Consider the following 22,150-nt stretch of genomic DNA (forward strand, 5'->3'; position numbering starts at 1 on the left):
AAGCACAGAGAAGCTGAACTTCTACTTTGGAAAAGGTAACAAATATGAATAATGCATGGTTGTGTAAATGGTGTTTATTAGAAACACGGAATCGGTAATCAGCTTCTGTTAATTCTTCTGATCATTCTTGAGTGTATTTAAATTTTGGAAGCCGATTTTTCATACGGCACCACATGCCGGAGCTATATTTCTCATTCCCACCTTTTAAATTTTGAGCAGGTTCTTGGGTTTTTAAAGCTATTTCTGTTCAAATAATTAGCCGTTCAGGTCTGATCTACACACAAAAAACAAATGGTGCTATATAGCACTAAAAGTGGTTCTTTGGCTCGTAATCATAGGGGAACCATTTTTAGTGCTATATAGCACCTATTTTAAATGGTGCTATATGGCACCTTTATCGAATGGTGCTATGTAGAACCATTAAAGGTGCCATATAGCACTTTATGCTTAATGGTGCTCAACAGAACCAACAATGGTTCTCTGGATCATAATCATAGGAGAACTTCTATATGGCACCTACTTATAAAGAAGCGTTATAGCATTTATCAAAAGGTGCTAGGTAGAACCATAACAGGTGTCGTATATTGTTTTAATTTATCTAGTAGGGCTCATTTTAATGCCAGATACTACCATAGACAAGTTGAAATGCTTTAATAAATGACACTTATTAAAAAACATTTTTTAATCGTATCAAAACACCATAACACCATAGATTTAAAAACCTTTAAATTTATGCATTTAAGCAGCAAATAAAATATATGCTTAAATAAAGGGAATAAACAGAGGCAATACAAAATTAGATTAGATTCAACTTTATTGTCATTACACATATACAAGTACAGTGTAACAAAATGTAGTTTAGGTCTAACCAGAAGTGCAATTAGCAGGTGCAGGATATACAGTTAGAATAAATACAGAATACAATTTATTTCTTACCACTGAGCTACAGGAAACTTGCCTCTGGAACCACTTCTGTCCAGCAAACGGTTTGCGAGTTATCGCTGATGATGTAAAAAACCTACTTTTGCGAACTAATCCTTGGTTTTTCGACCGATCGGAACCAAACCAATGCAGATGACTTCTGTGGAGTGTGAATGTAAATAACTAACTAAGTTTACTACTTGTGTAAATGTTCCATTTCAGTGTTTTCAATGTAAAAAATGTGCAATAAGTTCTTCAAACTGTAATCAAATGTTCATGGCTTACCTCAACCTCAAACAGCAACCCTGGGTCCTCCTTGAACAGTGCAGGTAAGAGCAAAATAGCTGCTTCCAACAGTAGACCTTTAAATACAATAACCTCATTAGGTTGACATAACATGGTGGATGCTTTCACCAAATACTTGTTTAGTTTTTTAAACATTCATTACTGTGCAGACAGAAACATGCAGGGAGACTATCTAAGCAGTGCAGATTGAATTACCTTTTTTAGTCTGCCATTTACACAGTCCTCAATTTTGCGCCTGAATCTCTTTTTCAGGGGACTCTTCAAGGACTCGAGGTGCCATTACAGACAGCTGCGCAAGAAGTCGTTGGTCCACATCAACAGATGTGTGGTCTCTCAAAATCCAAAGTAGCTTCCGATTAAGTAAAAAAGACGCATATTAAAATATAGCCATAACTCAATTAAAGGAGCCAATTAATATACTACTGTACTTACTATTTTGGCCAGTCTAAAACACGTGAACTCACAGAGAGCCTCCTCTGTGCTGTAGTTGGACATAAAATTTCTTTGGTAGCATTTAATCAGTGCCAACTTTTCTTTTCTGAGCTCTATATTTGGTCGAAGCTTCTCAGTTTCCACCTTCATTGCTCACAGATGTTCCTTGATGCTTCGTTCATCTTCTCCGGCATCTACCTATTAAGGGAAGTTAAATTGTCATAAATGAGGGTTGTCAATAAAATGTAACAAATAAGTGTCAATACTAAAGTGATCAATGACATTATAACCTGTTCCAGTCAACTATGCCATGTTATGTTTAAATAAGGCACAATACTAAACTCACCGGCCACTTTATTATGTTCACCTGTCCAACTGCTCGTAAACGCACATTTCTAATCAGCCAATCACATGGCAGCAACTTAATGCATTTAGGCATGTAGACATGGTTAAGACGATCTGCTGCAGTTCAAACCGAGCGTCAGAATCAGGCAGAAAGGTGATTTAAGTGACTTTGAACGTGGCATGGCTGTTGGTGCCAGACGGGCTGGTCTGAGTATTTCAGAAACTGCTGATCTACGGGGATTTTCACACACAACCATCTCTAGGGTTTACAGAGAAGGGTCCGAAAAAGAGAAAATATCCAGTGAGCGTCAGTTCTGTGGGAGAAAATGCCTTGTTGATTCCAGAGGTCAGAGGAGAATGGCCAGACTGGTTCGAGCTGATAGAAATGCAACAGTAACTGAAATAACCACTCGTTACAACAAAGGTATGCAGAAGAGCATCTCTGAATGCACAACACGTCGAACCTTGAGGCGGATGGGCTACAGCAGCAGAAGACCACACCGGGTGCCACTCCTGACAGCTAAGAACAGGAAACGGAGGCTACAATTCGCACAGGCTCACCAATATTGGACAATAGAAGATTGGAAAAACGTTGCCTGGTCTGATGAGTCTCGATTTCTGCTGTGACATTTGGATGGTAGGGTCAGAATTTGGTGTCAACATCATGAAAGCATGGATCCATCCTGCCTTGTATCAACGGTTCAGGCTGGTGGTGGTGTAATGATGTGGGGGATATTTTCTTGGCACACTTTGGGATTTTATGAGTCCGAAAAACATGGATACGTAAAGAACTTACTCTTTTGTACCTTTTTAGGCAGCCACTGTGTCCACATACAACAAAGAAATGTGGCTCACTTTCATGGAAATACCGCAGGTGTCTGAGGTGTTTGTTGTAAGTGAATGTTCTTACATGGCAGTTAGGGCACTGGTACATCAATTGCAGAATATGTGAACCTTACCCAAAAAAGTTTCACAGAATTCCCCCAATTCGATATCTTTTAGCCACTGGCAAACTTGAACAGAAGTCTGTCATAATCTAAAGAGAAAGATAAAATAAAGGTGAATGTTAGCCTATAACATTATCTGCTATTATGCCTACATGAAAACCTGAATTACTCATATCTGCTAGAACAGTAGTTTAACACAATTTGAACTGAACAGTTACTGTAATTCAGTTAAATAAACACAAGGCCATTAAATGTCTTAAATCCAATTCATTAACACTTGCAATGAATCGCTTACTGTAAATACAGATACACAAAATATACACGTAATTATGAAACCAAGGATATTTCGTTACACTTTACTGTTTGTAAACTTATCTCTGTTACGTTAAATGAACCCTGTTTTTTTAGTCTCGAGGTTAACGTTAACGTTATGTGTCTCGAGCTTTGTCGGTTGGTTCGTTTTTTTGTTTAAAACTAGCAATTGCAGCTGGTTCGACTTTGTTGGGGGTTTTTGAGCGTGAATGGGATGGTAATCGCATATTAAAGAAAACTAAATCTGCAATTTAGCGTTACCTTACGCGGTTGGTTTGGCTCTGTCACAAAACGCTATAAGTTAAAGTTACGTTTGCAAATACAAATGAAAAATGTCGCCTGTAGAATACATTTTGTAAAGAGCCTATTTCTGTGGCACTGTTACTCACCTCGATATATATTTGATTCTTTTCCGTCTGAATCCGCGTCCAACGATGAAGTTTTCTCCTCAGGAAGCTTTGAACTCGCGCTTGCATGGTGCGTCCACCTGATTGGCGAATGGTTGCTAGGTTACGTGACGTGCTCTGGTCAAAGGTAGTTCTGAGCAGGTCCAGCTCAGGTTTTTAGCGATTTAAATTCTTGTTCATGGTGGGATTTTATAATCTATGTAAATAAGATTAAAGATGGTACGGTCTAAACCTTTTATAAATGAAATGTAACTATATATGTAAGATATAATTTAAAACAATGGTGTGATAAAAAACACTTCCAACTCATTTTTGTGGGCAGGACACATAACCATTGTTGTATTATGTCTAATATCAAGACTATAGTTATTGAGAATATTGAGAATGCTTTTGATAATCTATCTGAATATTGCCTATTTATAATTTATTATATTTTGCTTTTCACCCAATATGTGATACACTAAAGACATTGGAAATTAGTAGTCTACTTGAATGCAGTTTCCAACAGAAAGGTCATTATATAAGCTTAAATCACAAAAAATTCATATATAATATTTCACTAAATAACACAAAGCAAAGTTAATATATGAGAAAAAGGCAATAGCCCAAAAATTGAGTTTGTGATATAATTTCTGTGACTTCGCACACCCATGTGAAGTGTCTTATCCATTTACATTCATTCAAAGACTAAAGCCGTTCACCATGTTTTAGCTTTCTCTCATCCTCCTTTCTCCTTCCACATAATTTAAGCTACAACTAACAGCTCTCACATCCCAGAATTATCTTGTTGTTTATGTTGTTTTCAATCCTTTCCCCAACTAAAGAGACTAAGAGAGAGTTGAGATCCTAAATAACTATATACTGAGGGGTTAACGGTTTACTTGTACGGCAGTGGTGCTATATATCACCTTAACAACCCCAAAGAACCAATGAAGAACCGCTGAAGAACCATACAGGTGCTTAACTGGTTCTTTATACAGTAGTGGTGCTATATAGCACCTCAATCATCCCGAAGAACCGGTGAAGAACCGGTGAAGAACCATTTTTTTTCTGTGTGTAGACAAAGAAATAACTAAGCTCCCACTACGTTCCAACACTCCACAAATGTAGATTTTATTGGAAATTAAGGAATTTCATAGAACGGAGGGCAATTGCTCAGCTGATAGATAAAGGAAACGAGTAGATAAACGGATATAGGTGCCACTTTATTGCTGACGCTACACCATAGCTGATAAATTATTCACTGAGAGTTTGCCAAGGGACATTTTAGATTTAGTTTAACACTCACCCTGACCACTTTGAGCAATAAAAATACAATGATGTTACTTTCAAGAAACATCTGTCATTTCTACAGTGTGCCAAGCTTGATAACCAAGAAAACTTAAAATTCCATTCATCTGAGAATAATGCTTTCATAGGAAGAATACTGATCAAAAAAGACAAATACGGTTGGGAAAATCAATTAAGACTTTAATTTAACTTTTTTAAGTTTACAATATGGCTTTAATGTGAATGGATGACAGAGTTACAATAAATTATTTAATAAATACTGTATATCAATGAACATATCTGCATGAATATATTAAGTTGCCTTTTGTTTGGTTGGTCATTTTTTTACTTTAACACAACATGTAACTTAAAAGTAACAATAGTTGTGTGCTGTGGGGTGACATTAAAATAAAATACAAAAAAACACTTTCTAAGGACTTAAGTCCAGCTCATTTGAGAGCCTTAAAGGTCCAGCTGCACAAATGCTGTGATTCTCCAACACTTGACTGCATACTGAACTCTGGACAATGTCTTTGATTATCAAACACATTGTCCTAGCACAATAACTTTCACATATAAGACTGGGACAGAAAAAAGAGTTTCACGTTTTCACAACATTCTGGAGATTTGTTGCATCTTTCTTGGATACATTTAATACTTGTTCAGAGAAGTAAACCAACAACGGGCAGACACAAATTCTAATCCATGTAAACAGCAATGGTGTTGTATGGGTCCCATTAAGAAACTTTTAACAGTAAGGATTGAAAGATCACTACTTACTCGTACACACTGTTTGGATAGGTGAGATAAACCTGGTCAAAACACTTAAAAATGTTCTACTTAATTACATTTAGTGTTGGCCTTAGACCAGTATTTGTTTGCACAATTGGTGCCTAAAGGTAGTCCTCAAATGTTTAGAGGAGCCAATGCTTTTCAGTTACCACCAGCGCCAGTAGTTTAGATTAAGCTGAATATCACGTGATGCTAACATTGTGTAACTAAAAGTAATGGAAGGAAAAAATGTGAACCAGTATAAACCGAAACAAGTGCATTTGGGTGCTTTAGGCACCTGAATTATGTTGCATTGAAAGATGCCAACACAAACAACACAGTGTTAAAGCAGCCAATGAAAGCGTAGTCACACACGCAGGGAGCGCATACACTTCCCTACAAAAACAAACAGATTGTTTGATGCTCCCGCTGCTCCACGTGGTTGCCACATGCCGACACTTTGTCTGGCACCGAGGCAAGAGGCAAACCAGCCGGGAAACCCGCTTTTTTGTGTTTATTTTTGGTTTGTAAGCTTTTATAAAAATACAAGTCATAGTGAAAGTGTGGTGTATGTGCACATGCTCAAAGATTTGTGGGTCTTTCTGAACAAGGTACCAAAGCATCTTTCCCTCTATATTTCTCTCTCGTCTCTTTCTCTCGACATTGCGTGGAGTAGAGCTTAGCAGTCATCACCAGTCAGGTCTGTTTGGTCACATCGGTTGACAGAGATGGATGGATGCAGAAATGGAAGAGTGAACGAGAGGATATGGGGGTCACCTCTCTGGGGTGCGCTTTTTGAAAGGTGGTTAATTTCCAATCATGCATCCAATTAGACATACGCACATAGGTTGCAAATTTAGCCCTTTCCTCACCACTGCTCCACCATCAGGTCGAGCACTCTGTTGACATTAAGGTCTGAGTCAAGGCCAAAGTCGCTCTCCACAAATGGAGCAGTGGGGGGTGTGGGCGGGTGTAGGCCAGAGGTTAAAGACTCTAGCCAATCGGCAGGGTCAAAAGCGGGAACCTCTGACCTTCTCTTTCTGGATTTGGATGGTGGAGTGGTGCAGATAGGAGGAGGAGGAAGCGGTGCTGGGGTTGAAGCAAGGGGTGGAACGTTGCTAGGTGAAGGAGGAAGCTCCAGAAGAAGCGAGGAGCACAGAGGAGAGGAAAGGAAGTTGTCATCTTTTTGACATTTGGCGGACTGTGAATGGTCGAGCTGCGGGACAGGGGAGGAGCCTGAAAGGACAGGAGTGATTGATTGGAGATCTGTGATGGTAGAAGTGTTATCTGAAAGATAAGATGTTGAAATTGCTTTTGAAATGTTGGAGAAACCTATTTGGCATGTCAAAATGTTCATGGGTTACACATTTTCTTTACCTGTACAACCAATAGAATCTTCCAGAATGTCATCTATGGATTGAGTAGGGTCCATCTTGCATGGTGAAAGAAAGAGCAGACAGAAAGTCGAACACTTAGTTCCCACTGTTGAAGGACAGCACTCAATACATCAATAGTGGCATGAAGAGCAGACAGCACACACACACCCAAATACACACACCTGCACTCTTTGAATAGCCTCCTGGAGCTCCTCCTCTAAACTGCGAATGGTTGGTAAGGCTTGTGCTGGACTAGCTGTGATTTGCATGGGCAATTCAAAGTCTCGACCGATCCCTTCGCAGAGCTGACAGCAGTTTACCTAATATTAGATATAAATCATAGGAATGCTATTAAGCTCAATGGCATGCATGCTTTTTGGGCTAGCATAGCTCTCAACTGCTTGTAGAAGAGTTTTGCTGGTGTGTTGCAATATACTATCTTGCGAAATGCCTGAAGCACTTACTTTCCCATTTCCACTGCAGTACGCAAAGTGCATTTCCTGTCCACCTGTGTCTGGTGTTCCTCTACTGCATCCTGAATCCTGTTGCAGGAATGGATGCAGGGAACTACCACATAGCTGGAGAAGGAATAAAAAAGTATTTTTGAAGTGGTTATGACTAAATAAATTTACAACAAATTAAAAGTGAAACAGAAGCACAATATAGCAGATAGAAAATAAAATAAAATGCAACAAATTATAGCTCATTCAAATACCTAAAAGGTCCAATGTGTAATCTTTTGGAGGATCTGACAGAAATGCAATATAATATAAATAACTATATCTTCAGAAGTGTATAAAGACATTACACATTGAAGTGTTATGTTTTAATTTAATTAGAATGAGCTTATAGATTTCTATCTATATACACCGTGGGTCCCCTTGCATGAAATTCACAATGTTGATTCTACAGTAGCCCCTAAATGGACAAACTGCTATACAGAGCGCGTTTCGTAAATGTGTTATCTCTTTTGGCAAGGAGGCAAAAACATGATGACATCTTAGTTCTGTGTCAGCCACTGCAGTGCTTAGAAAGAAAGGGGTTTCATTCAACAACCTCACTGCCTGATGCCACTAAATTTTTTATACACTGGACCTTTAATGCAATTTTTATGCAAAGGTTTTATGGTCGATTGCATTTTTCAGCAAGTTGTAAAGTTTAACGCAAACTTAAACTCGTGTTGCCCAAAGCTATTTACCTGAGTGTCTTCTGGGCTTTCTCTTTGTCTGCTCCTCATCCTCTCTCGCATTTCTAGCTCCACATTAAGCTCATCGACTGCCTGGCCTGGCCTCCACGTGGCACCCGAGGGCATTGGAGAGGAAGATGTATGTAAGCTGGGGCTTGAGCCAGCAGAAGAAGAAGTGAGGTAACTATCACTAGCCAAGATTTGTTCTGCTAAACCCGAGGGATGGATGTACATCTGAGTCGGGCTTGCGGAGGTGTCTACACTGTTGGGGATCATGCTTAGGCTGTCCGGGTGAGATGGTTTTAGTGTGGCACCAAGCTGGGAAAGTGGAGCAGGAGTTAATGTGGGGCGAGGCATTTGGAAAGGGCGGAGTCTCTCCAGCAGCGCAGGTTTGGTGCCAGAAACAGGCAGTCCACGTTTTCTCAACTGCTGACGGAGTACCGAAACCTATTAAATAATAAAGGGGGGATTAATGCTGTTTCATGACTTCTTTACAATGTTAAACCTTGCTGGCTTCTCATGCTTTACATGGTCAACTTGTCAAAAAAACGAGTTGGACATGTTACGTAGTATTTCTGTGCTCGTTACACTCCCCCAACGTTCGTATAGATTTCGTAAAGTTTTTTTTCCAACATGAAAAACCGTTACTTTTCTTGGTCACTTATTGGGCAATTCTCCCATAAAAGCACACTCCACGGATAGGTGAAAGATAAAGCCCGCCCAGGCGTCAACCGCCGAGTGTTGCCATGTATTGTGTGCTCCTGATTTAGGTTCCCAGGATGATCATCTGTTTTCGGAAATATTCCTACAGCTGTATCTATCTTTTATAAATGTGATCATGTGATCTCTTCGAAGATACGAAGTATGCAATACTGCTCTATAGGAACTCAAGATTAATATGAGATTGGCAAAAACTGCACGTTCAACCGGACCTTTAAATGTTCTCTACAAAGTTGTGCTCAATCTTTGAGAAAGATTTATTTTATCATAGTGAAATCTTACTGTTAGGTCATCAAGGTTATTTGGGAGTAACTCAGCCTGGTGGATGGGACTTGTATCAGGGGTTGAGGGGCTTGTTGATGATGTTCCAGACTGAGGTGAGCTTTGAGGTGTGGTTCCAGAAAGCTTTGCCTGATTCTCACTATTGGAAATGTAATAAATCTTTGTGAATATTTCTTAATCTGACTTTTGGACATTGTTTTGGACACAGAGTATGTAAACATTATTGTTTTTATTTATTTATTGCGTTATGGGCGTTTTTTTTATTTACCTGTTTGTCACAGTGAGCTGTTTTTGCTGGTTAAGTATTTGCAGTTGTAGGAACACCTGCTGTTGTTGCATAAGTTGTGAATAAGAAGGATCACTGAGTGGAGTTTGACTGTTGTTATTCTTTTGCAAAGTGTTCCCAACTCCGGTCCCACCCCTTTGATCAGGTGGAATGTACTGATGGTATTTCAACTTCCTCATTTTGGGTTTTGAATCACGAGGCTTTCGTGGGCGAGGTGGGCGGGATGAGGTTAAGGACCCACCCTGAATGGAATGAGAAGGCGGAGCCGAAGGCTGTGCTGTCTTGGAGGTGTAAAAAGATAGAATGTAAGAAACAATTTGGAAATGACAAGAAATGAGAGACATAATAAAAGCTGAAACAGAGTGAGAAGTAAATAGATTTTCAATCTCTGTGATTTTGTACCTTTGGCAGCATTGGTGGGGTTTGGGAGGGCATGTGCATCCCTTTGGGTCTCCCAGTGGTTGATATACAGTTTGACCCTGATACTGTCATGGTCATTGGCTGGCTAATGCACTCGGTTGCCGGGAACAACGCCAACCTACACTGTTTTTATAAGATAGGTTGACAGCCATATTCCAAATTTAGATTCACAACAACTTTATTTTTCTCAGTTTAAACAAGTCACCACAACATTTGCCTTTGTTTGAAAACGTATGCTATAACCGATGTTGCTACATTCAGCTGGTTGAGATACTCAAACAATCATGTATTTTTATAGTGCCACATTGTGTTTTAGACTGGCATAGACTTTTACATTCAAATTATTATACAATCTTTAAACTGAAGAAGATACGCATCAATAACCACAGTCCGATAATGTTGCTGTGTTTTATGCCTCCTAAAACATCTTTACCTGTACACTGTTTGGGCTGATGGGTGTAGCAGGTGATACATCACTCAGTGATTGGTCACCGGCTAGCTCAGGTGATGATGAGAAGCAAGGTGATTGGTGCATCCCGAGTTGCTCGGGAGATGCAGAGGAAGAGGAGTTGTCATCTTCAAAGACATCTGAAGGCAACGAAGGAGCTGAGGCGAAGGAAAGGGGAAAGAAAAACTTTTAGTTTTCTTATATTAAATGAGTTTAATAGGTTTTAACACACTCTGTGAAGTAATGTATTAGGATATAATGAATGTCTGCTAAATGACTAAAATTTGAATGTTCAGAATTTCAAATTCGTTTTACCTTGAACTTTAATATCAATGTATTGAAGGTATAAATATTATATTTATTTACAAATTATGTTTATAAAACTTGTGTTATGAAATATTATATATTATTAGAAATAAATAATAAATTAATGGTACATCATTTACAGTAAGTACATTTTTGGCATGAGCAAAGAATAACACTTTACTACGAAATAGGTTGTACTATAGATAGGTGTCTCTACACCTGTGCATTGATATAGTGACTGGTATGGAAGCACAAATGTTTAGTTAATGTGCAAAAACTTTGCTGTGCAATAGACTGTTGATCTGTGTAAAGTCTATGTTGTGAAACAATACAATGACCTGAAGATGAATAGGAAGTGTGGGCAGAGGAGATGTCACAGCATTAAGTCGGCTTGCGTTTTTTGGTCAGTGGATTTAACCGCGTGTTTGTTTGTCTATGTGTATTGAGGAGGTTTGAGTTCATGTGAGGCATCTTTTAAGTTATTTGAAATAACTCACTGTTCTCTAGAGGCAGCCTCTGCAGGAGTTCAAGTGTTCCAGGCCGTCTCTGGATTTTCTCACTCAGATCCTCAGCCAGGCGAGCCTTCTTCTGCCTGTGAGCAGCACCATAACCCCTGTCTGTGTGAGAGAGAGACATAGAAATAACATTGAGGGAGAGAGAGAACTTCAGAGAGATAACTAGAAGATAGGGAATTTGAATGGCAAATCAATTGCTCTGATTTATAATAGAGAGCATGGAAATATATATATTTTTAAGCCATATGAAAGCCTGTATGGATATTTTTTTTACAAAAGAATTTGTTGTTAGTGTAATCCAATTCAATTCAGGCCTTCTGATAATACATGCATTACTGAAGGACCTTCAGCTGAATGACTTGCGAACACAAAGGAGTGTCTGATGAATGGAGACCAGTAGGTTCATGAATAGCTAATGGACAAACCACTCATTTCTGCTTTAAGGTTAGGGTTTCGTTCAGTACATGCATTGGGATAGTCTTTACAAATTGAAGGTCAGGAAATATTGGGAAACTCAATGGATGTGAATGATGCATCACCTGGTGCAGTTTGAGCTGTTATGCCACTAGGGGGTGACTTCTGAGCAGTGCCGTCCTTTGTCTTATGCTGCAATGATAAAATCAGTTCAATAAATGTCACAAATCGCTAATTTGAAAGACTGACTTTTTCAGCATTAACTAAATTGGACACACCACACAGGAATATAAACTGAAAACAAAGAAAGAGGGTATACTTGACAAATAAATGTGTCCCATGGTGTGAATGCAAAACTCTAGAAAGAAACTAGCATTAAAGAGAGATTTATCTTCATTAGTAATTAATATTATAAATATACAAATACAAATGTAATATAAAATATATAGTGTTAACAGTTCGTTTTCAGAATTTTTGCTCTCACACCACAAGACACATGTATGGTATAGTGTCAACTACTCATTTACTGAGATAACATTTTGCAAGTTCATCTAGTAATGGCATTTGGGGAACTTAAGAATTTTTCTGACCTGGCTCAAGAAAAACTCATTCAATTGTTAAACTGGGTACTGTCTATATTTCAAGCAAATCTATCTGCTTGTTTTAATCCTTCAATCTTAAAACCTTCAGAACTTTTTATACAAGTTACATTTTAATTCATTTGTAATTATATATATATTTTCATTTCAATTTCAATTTTGCCTCCTGAATGCAGAATGTTCTTCTGAATTACTCACAGCGTAGATACAGGGGTGAAGTTGCTGGAATCGTGAACAGAAGCCAGTATGGAAGTAATACGCTTTTGTATAGTGGCGTCCCCCATAAGCATCCGATACTCCACAACTGAGTTTTTCATCCTGACAGTAATTACCCTCAACCAGCTGCTGTTTACTATCTTACTACAACACAATTAACTGTGCTAACAGTGTTTCACGGCTAATACTAATAGTTTTCAACAGTAACTAGACATGTAATTACAAACATTAAATATTGCTAAAAAGGTGGAAGACCCACTCATGTCAATTACAGAACAATTTTGGCATTTGGGAGTATTTCACATATTATCAACATCAAAAACGTATTTTAACCATCAAGAGAAAATACTGCCGGAGTGAAGATGGAAGCTACTAGATGCAAGCACCTTATATTCAGTATGGAAGTTCTCCTTGTATGAAGTTAATCTTGTTTCAATTTCATAAACTTTTTTTGTCACACAGAGGTAAGTATGCAATTGCTTACGTCTTTTCCCCCAACTTTGTCAGGGGCAGAAGTCTTTGTTTCTACAGTAGAAGAACAGAGAGTAAGAAAGAGAGAGTGGAGACATGTAACTGTGGAAACTGTAATAAAATGGTAATTCAGAACAGAAATAACATAAAGAGAGCAGTCCAATTTCAAAGTGTAAATCAAAGTAGCCCCATAAAGGAGAAATTTCATGGTGGCCAAGTGTAATGATCAGAATTTAATAAATACTTACTAGACTCTGCATTGAGTTCATTTTGCTGTCTGCGATTCTGAATTCTCAATTGCAGAACTGAAAAAAACAGCTTATTTTAAAATACACTTTGCATTTCATAAATCTCCATCTTTAAAACTGCTCTCACACTGAAAACCATAACATGTTATATTATGTGGATCAAACAACTTTTATGACTGCACGTTCATCACATTCCAAGAAAATTGCATCCGTCTGTGTCTGTGAATAATCATAAATAACTTCCATAAATTATCTACTGGAAGAAACACATCTTATTCACTAAGTTATTCTTGCATGTGGCCAGATTGGCATACGCCATTCACTAATCATATCACCCACAAATGTTAAATTACTGATTGCAGTCACACACACACGCACACATGCACACACGCACACACACACCCGCACACACACCCGCACACACACACACACACACACACACACACACACACACACACACACACACACACACACACACACACACACACGCACACGGTTGAGTGAATTACAGCTAAGTCAAGTAAGAGAAGTCATGAGGTATGGTGACTCTTCCCATGTCATGAGGTATGGTGACTCTTCCCATGATGCACCTCTGTGCTGAGTTTTGAGATCTGAGAGTAGACGTGAGGAAGGGGGTAACTATTTATCCATCTGAATGTCTATTTCTGTCACCCTACCCATCCCCCTTCCAGCTGTCTCTCTCTCTCTCTTTCAGTGTGTGTGTGTCTTCCTCTCCCTTCCTTGCTGTCATTTGTGCTAAGTAAATTCTTCCTCTTTTTACTTTACTGAAGAGGAGAACGACATTATTGAGTCAAATTGTAATACTGGAATTAAAAATTCTGTGAATGTGCGATGGCAACTTATAGTAATGATGATTACTTGAAAACTAACTAGAAAAATGCAAAACAGAGTTTTTACAAGTGGTTCTATGGCTCTTTAGATAATAAAAAATATTGCTTACTACAGTAAACAGGAGTCATAACCAGTCCATTTTCTAACTTAAATTTTATGCTGGCATGAAAACATTATGTCATGTTTATTTGTGTAATGATGATACAGTGGTTTTAAATCTACTGTAGGTCTGTTTAACTCCCAGTGTCTTTTAAGTCATTCAAAATTTAAATTCTGTCATTATTTACACACCATCTTGTCATTTCAAACCTGTATGACTTTCTTTCTTCTGTAGAACACAAAGGAAGATATTTATAAAAATGGACATTTGGTCCCTGTTGACTTGCTTTGTGTCCATAAAATAGCAAGCAAATGGGGACTAACTGATTTTGGTTACCACATTTTTCAAAATATCTCCTTTTGTGTTTTGAGGAGGAAAGAAAATTACGCAGGTTTAAAATGACTAGAGGGTAAATAAGTGATGAAGAAATGTTCATTTTGAAGGTGAACAATTCCTTAAAGTACGAGCCCAACAACAATCGCACCTTATCTTTACTGCTAGCAGAGAAACAGTTTTTCTGCCTGTGGCTCTAGGAGGTTTGTTACGTTTTCTATGGTGAAATCGGGGTCTGATCAGCTGGTCAGTTGCGTTAAAAAGCGGGCCTTGTCAATCAGCGCCACCTATCTTACAGGTGTGAAATACTTCAAGGCAATCAATAATTTTGCCTATGGTGTAAAAGCAGTTTGCCATTTGCTCAACGGGGTCATATGACAAAGCTAAAACAAATATTATCGTTTGTTTTAGATGTAATGCAATGTGTATACACGATTTAAGGGTTAAAAAACGCTGTATTTTCCACATACCGTGCATGTTTGTATCTCCTCTTTGCCCCGCCTCTCTGAAACACGCAGATTTTTTACAAAGCTCATCGCTCTGAAAAGCGAGGTGTGCTATGATTGGCTAGTTAACCAGTGCGTAGTGATTGGTTGAATACTGCAAACGTGTAATGGAAATTTAACGCTTCTTACCATATTTGGAACACCAAGACAGGTACGCCCACCTTACTTGCGTATACATTTGGGCGGTCTTAGTCAAATCATACCCCGAACTGACATAGATTTGTGGGGGTGTGGTTACACGAGGCGTTTCAGGCAGGTCTGGGTGAGCGTTCGCTTTTAGAAAGAATTTATCTTTTGTTCCGACATTAAAATTTTTGCAATTTTATGTGTCTAACACATGCATGGGCAACTCATAACACACCAAAGACACAGAAAAACACGTATTCACGCAATATGACCCCTTTAATGTTTGATTTAAACATACCTTTAGGTTTAAGGACCCTTTTGTATGTTATTAATTTCCATCAGGAATATTGTGCAAAGTCATTCAGCTTCTTAAGGGTAACAATGTTGTAGATTTTCAAACTGTTTGAAGACTGCAAAGACAGAGGACACCTTTTGTATTTCTTGTGATTTTGGTGACGGTTAAATGGTAAAATCTTACTCTATTCTGTTTGTCCATTCTGACTGTTCTTGTTTTAAGCTTCCACTTCCTGATAACTGAATCAACAGTGCTTTCCGGGACCCCCAAACACTTGGATATGGTAACCCTTTTCCAAATGTATGCATTTGTTATAAATTATATCGGACATCTTTGGAGTGGTCTTTTCCCTTTCATTTCTACAGCCGCCCTTTTTACATTCATAGCCTGTATAACAATCCATTATTCAATTGAATTATTTACACAGTGTTTCACAATTTTGCCCTGCTGCAAAGCAGCTTTACATACATTAAGGCAGTAGTAAAGAGGTATGCTGTGAGATTATCTGTGCACTATGCTAGAGTTTCTAGCTCTTTGTGGCACCGTGAAGAACTTGTAACATCCATATACCTTCTCGTTGAAATAAAGGCTCAGTGTAGTTTTCTACATTTTCTACAATATAAAGAAAAACCGTTTCTGAAACCTTTCCTGAAAAACATTACATATGAAACATATTTTCAACAGATGAACATTTTATCCACAAAAGCAATGGTAATTTTTGTAATTCACATAAAGTTTCTGCTATATATGGCTTGAAAACATAAAAGTAACTCTATGAAGTTTCTGCTATATATGGCTTGAAAACATAAAAGTTACTCTATGTCATTTCTGCACGTAAGCCTAGGCATCCAAAACCTACTTTGCATTGGCAATAGCATGCCTCAAACAGGTAGTCTCTGAGGCATGTGAAATACAGATTTTGTTAAAATCAAAATAAAAGGATTAGCAACATTATCCAACCATTTGCACTGTTGCCATAATAAAGTTGAAAAACGTTTATTAATGCAGTTTTGACTTCAGAATCTTGCCATGACCAAAGAGTCTGACTGCTCATTCGTCTGAGGAGTTTGCCAACATTATGTTTGTAGGGAACCCAAGAAGAGAGGGCACTGCTTTTGAAGGGGTTCCAACCACAGATGGGAAGCAACAAAGACAATCTGTCCACTGTCCACGTGTCCTTCAATGAGGACAGAACTGCTGGCCATGTTTGAACAATATGGATATACAGTGGAAGGAGTGATGAAACCTCAGAAAGAAATATTTATATTGAAATGTATTGAGGATGCAGGGAATACTTATTTTCATAACAGTATTCTTTATTATATGTACTACTGTATATTCTATATTCAATCATTTGTCTATTAATACTAGAACATTATATAATTACTACCTGTACAATTTATATCTGTAATTGTGTTAACAGTTAGTTAACAATGATAGTTGAAAAACATGGATAATTTCATTATTTCAAATGTGCTGTTGATATTTGTAAAAATAAATTACCCAGGAATGTGTCATTTTACAAAGCAGATGTAATCTAAAACAGACATATTGATCGGATTACACTACATTGACTGTGGAGCGTAAACAATATTTTTGTCAGATTTTTCAAGAATCTTTTTTTTCTACGTCTTACAATTGATTTCCAGCCTCTGCTACAACCTGTACGACCCAAAGACACAAAGCTGTATTCTTCTGCTTCAATTTGTCGTCAGAGCGGGTCGCCGCTATTACTCTCAGATCTAATGTACAATATAAATGATAAAAGCTGCAATTATTTTTTTTAAGTATTAAAGAGACAGACCATCCAAAAATCTACATTCTGTCATGAACTAATCATTCTCAAGTTGTTCCAAATCTGTATAAATCTCTTTGTTCTGTTGAACACCATGAAAGATATTTGGATGAATGTTACCTGTTGAGATTTCTGGGGCACTATTGAGTAGCATGGAAGAAAAAATGATTCATTTTTTGAAGAATTTAGGAAACCAAACAGTTTTGACCCCTATTTTTTGTCCACCCCAGTAATCTCAGTTGCTAACGTTCTTTAAAATATCTTTCTTTGTGTTCAACAGAACAAGAAATGTATACAGGCCTGGAACAATCATGACAGAATTTCATTTATGGGTGGAGTATCCCTTTAATATAAAAGATGTAGTGTAGTTACTTGTGTCATTAATTCTACTCAGTTACTCCGCAACTATGCACACACTCAACCAGACCTCACAAACAGCAACACAAAACCAGTCCATCTTCCAATGCATTCCAGTTATCTGTACTTACCGGAGCGGAACTTATTGCGGATGAGCAACGACCTCTCAGATGCCAGCAAGGTCATAATGGAGATATCTGAGGAGGAGGAAGGGATGGAGCTTTTGAAGATGTAGTTTCCTCCTGCAGGGCGGGTATTAAAAGTAATTTCTTGAATCCCTTCTCTCCCTTAAGACAGAGAAAGCAAAAGAGAAGTCACTGAAGAGATAAAGGACATCTGGCCTGTACTTTTCTAGCCACAGACAGAGAGCAGCAGGGAAAAGAAACACGTATGACTCTGCACAGACAGAAGGAATCAGAAGTTAGCTATTTTTCTAACAGACAATTAACAGCATTTCTTGAACAGATTCTTTTCTTAAAAGTATTCTGGTGGGAGGAATGTTTGCCAGAGCAGCAGAGGATGAAACGGACAGTTGGAGCAGATGAGAGTGAGTGCGTGCACACAGGCTTGAGTTACACAAATAATTGTCTTTATTTATGTTGCCAAGAACTGGATTTCAATAACGTCAAAGTGCATCTCTCATGGATATTAAAAGCATTTGTACATTCCGTTATAACAAACCCATAGAACTTAAAATACTGATGCTAATCTTTGTTTATTCCATTTAGTAAAAGTAAATAGTGACTGAGGTTGACAGTCACTTTTGTGTTTTACCAAAGAAACAGAGTAAGGTTTGGTATAACAAGGAGATGAGTAATGTTGTATTTGGTTAACTTTATGTCCCCCAGTGGACCTACTCAAGCAACAAATTGCCCTTCGAACACTGAAGATCACAAAATCTTCAGCTGTTAGTCTTTTAAACAGAGTCTTTAAAGCCAAACGCACACAGATATGCCTTCACAAAAGAAACACAAATATTCCCACATAAAATGCATAGACACAATAACATGAATGCAAAGGGAATACTCACAGATTCAGGCTGAGCTCCCCCGAGGGCTGACAGAGTGACGTTTAACAGAGATTAAAGTGAAGCGAGAGAGAGAGAGAGAGACAGAGAGAGATTCTTGCAGTCGAGGTGGAAAACGAGAGCAGAACTTGAGGCGTTAAATCGCGATAACACTCGTGACAAAGTTTGTTCCTTATCTTCCTTTTCGCATGTTTTTTCATTCCCGTCTACAGGTGAATCCGGGGAGAAAAGGGCCCTGTGTTTCTTCTTCTTTCCTCCACACAGATTTAGCCTGTGCACCTCGTTCGCTCTCTATCTCTCTCTACCCCCACACCGAGAAGTTGAGCCAACTGTGTTGGGCTATCAAAAGGGCACCCGACACCCTGCCCCCTCAGAACCCTCACAGCAGACGCACACACACCAGCATCTGTGGATAGATTCATTGGGGTGACACTGGATGGGTAACTAGTGGTGGTCCCCATCTCTTTTGGGGTAAAAAGTCCAAGCTTGACCCCCATAGGTAGCTGGATGAGCTTGTAAAAAACAGTGACCTTCAGTGACACATTATGAGGACACACCAGGATCAATCTGTCAGATGGATGCTACCTGTTTATAAATTTGTATTAGGATGTATTCATTGTGAAGTGTTACACTGTGTGCAGTAACTTGAATGCTCCGAATCAAAACTAAAACATAAGTTTGAACTGAAGTGCTGTATGCATTAGCATAGAGTATTGAAAAAATCAGCTATGAAAAACACTGATATTGCCAGCGGTACAAAAAGACGTGAGGTTTAAAATGAACTCGAAAAGTGTTTCGTTGTTCTGTATATACGAGTATGCATGGAGATACATAATGTACAGCATTATTAAATACATTTAAATCAACAAACATGGGAATGTGTTTGTCTGTGTGTAGGAAACATGCAGAGAGATGTGTTTGTGCCTGTGTGTGTTATGGGGGGCTGGGGGTAAGGGAGATCATTACAGGACCACCTGTTTGGTGGTTTTGACAGACAGGTTGGTGTGTGCTGCTGTATCAGCAGGTCAGGCAAACACAGCCAGCGAGTGAGCAAGCGAGCGAGAAATGTAAGAAATGACAAAACATTCCAATATAAAAAAGTTACATGTTGTTGTTTAAGACACACACGGATAGAGAAAATTAGACAGAAATGAAGTTTTATACAGACGGGGAGTCCTGCTCCAATATTGCACAGTGAAGTCATTTTAACAAGAAACATTGAAACCTTGAAACTGATACTGAAACTGAAAAAGTTACACAACACTATGAGTTTGAAGGTTGTGAATGGGAGCAGTGACAAACTTTGTCCCCTGTGTGTCACATTTGTGTCGTTGTGTACTATTGGGGGAAAAGTGATGTAATCATCTTATCTTCCATCAACCCTCCCACTCCCCTTTCGGGAAACCCTCTGTGATTCATACATGTCCATCTTTGTCTCTCTGTTGTCATCCCTCTCTGCTCACCTCAGTTATATTGTGTCGCTTTGTGGCCCAGTCCTGCTTAACTTAAAATTATATGTTCTTAAAACGGCATGCTAGCATAGAAGAAGATTTGAGATCTTTACTCGCAGATCATGAAGATCTTCGGTTGACAATTATTCATAAGTTGAAATTGGGTACAAGTGAAATAATATCGAACAATGTTGAAGTTTCGTCATAGAAGGCTATGTTTTGATCACTTAAAGGGGGAAAAAAACTTAAAGCCTTTCTGAACGGTAATGTTCAATAATGTTAAATACTCAATTCTGCACACCTACAGCCTATATAAAGAAAAAAAAATTGTGATTGTCATCTCTCAAGATGTGTTCAAATAAATGAAAGTGGACATTTTCCCCCTGCAGTCTAATAGAGTTTTTCCAGATGCAATCTTCTAAATGTTGCATGGCTATTTACGTTTCCAATTTTCTTGCATTACAGCATTAAGTATGAGAACGTCACGTAAACCTGGAGTGAGTGTGCCCCCTGGTGGCCAAGTATGTAACAGCCTCCTAAGACTGCATGTCGTACATTTGATTGCATATTTTAATATGGTCACCTGTTAAAATTCACACTCTTCGCCTCACGGCTTCCTCACCAGTGGACTCCAGAAGGTTCTGTGCCTCACCCAAGTAATTAAAATCACACATCTGCTCTCGTCACCTCTGTCAACACTTTTGTCTCCGTTTCTGCGAGCTCATTTGCATGCTGTCTCTGTGACAACTAAATGTCTGAATGACTGAATGGCAATCTATCACATCAAGATTAATCCTAATCCTAAACCCCTTTTAACCAAGGTCTCCTGCACCAAATCATTCTACCTCAGTTAAAGATCTCACAATCAAGTGAAAACATTTGTGTCACACTGGATTTCTTTGTGGATCACATTGCAACAGATGAATCTTAAGTGACAGTGCATACAAAAATAATTCTGTCATAATTTCATTCAGTCAGGATCCAAATCTGTAAAATGTTCTTTGTTCTGATGAACACAGATAAATATTTGCTTTCCTACATTCTACGAAATATCTTCTTTTGTGTTTATAAGGCAATTTTTCCTACTATGGCAGTCAATGGTGGCCAAGAACTGTTGCAAGCTTTCTTCCAAATATCGTTCTCTGTGTTCATCAGAACAAAGAAATGTATACAGACAACTACTTGAGGGTGAGTAAATGAAGAGAATTTTCATTTTTGGGTGAACTGTTCCTTAAATGCCTAATGCCCAAGAAAACAACACTGTAATGACTTTTACCCATGGACAAAAAATACCAGAATGTTGTTTAAACAGCACAATAGAAACATTTTCCTGCAGGACAAACATACTGTAATGTTTCCTTAATGAGTCTTTACACCCCAGCTCAGCTGCTACCCTCCCACATAAAGCATTCCTGCTTGTCTCAAGTTTTGCTCCTGATGGAATGTAAGCATATTTCAAGTTATTTTTTAATCTGTAGCATTCTGTGCAGTGAAGATAACAGATTCTATACGTATACGACTGTCTAGAATTGGAGGCATAACATGTATTTACAGCTACAAGCCATTCATAGGGTGATTTGTTCATTTTACTTTGTACACGTCACATTAATGGAAAGTAATAAGCATTAGTAAGGGTTTGTGTTATAGCAAGCATGTAATCTTACAGTGTTCTACATGTTTTACTGTTTCTATCGCTCACTCTTTCTCTCTACCTCACACACACATACGCATTCAAACCCACACTTATAGCCACCTGCTGTCGGCTTGATTATGGGAGCCACTCTCCTTGATGCTGCCAAATGGAACACAGACCAAAGGCACATCTGAGCTGTCACTCACACATATACAGACAGCCCTGTCTAGCACAGCTTGTAAGGTCAAAGGAGGCTAAGTACATCCATGCCTAAGCACTTTAAATCTCATTTATAAATTACTATGGCAACCAAATATTGAAATTTCAACACCATATCTTTTCTACCCAGAGATACATTACACGGTGAATGCTAATACAGTGTAACATTATAAATCTACATTACCATGCTTATTAAAAAGTAAATACGCTGCATTCTGACAATGCTACAAATTGGTTTAGTTTGCTATCACTCAGGGCA

At 38.4% G+C, this 22,150-nt stretch overlaps 1 protein-coding gene across 1 annotated transcript; it reads right to left on the reverse strand.

Moving 5' to 3' along the window:
- Nucleotides 1–4,761: 4,761 nt before the first annotated feature.
- On the reverse strand, nt 4,762–18,899 carry LOC306901616 (uncharacterized protein). Its single transcript, XM_079469509.1, has 15 exons — nt 18,592–18,899; nt 17,693–17,848; nt 13,198–13,254; nt 12,963–13,003; nt 11,789–11,855; nt 11,232–11,351; nt 10,414–10,586; nt 9,963–10,103; nt 9,543–9,841; nt 9,275–9,413; nt 8,285–8,719; nt 7,551–7,664; nt 7,269–7,406; nt 7,088–7,142; nt 4,762–6,997 (listed from the first exon to the last, which is right to left on the reverse strand). The coding sequence occupies exons 2-15, from the start codon at nt 17,745–17,747 to the stop codon at nt 6,579–6,581; spliced, it is 2,253 nt and encodes a 750-aa protein (XP_079325635.1). The 5' UTR covers nt 17,748–17,848; nt 18,592–18,899; the 3' UTR covers nt 4,762–6,578.
- Nucleotides 18,900–22,150: the final 3,251 nt, after the last annotated feature.

This window comes from Barbatula barbatula (assembly GCF_947034865.1).
Source record: "Barbatula barbatula genome assembly, chromosome: 12".
In the NCBI taxonomy this organism is placed as follows: domain Eukaryota; kingdom Metazoa; phylum Chordata; class Actinopteri; order Cypriniformes; family Nemacheilidae; genus Barbatula; species Barbatula barbatula.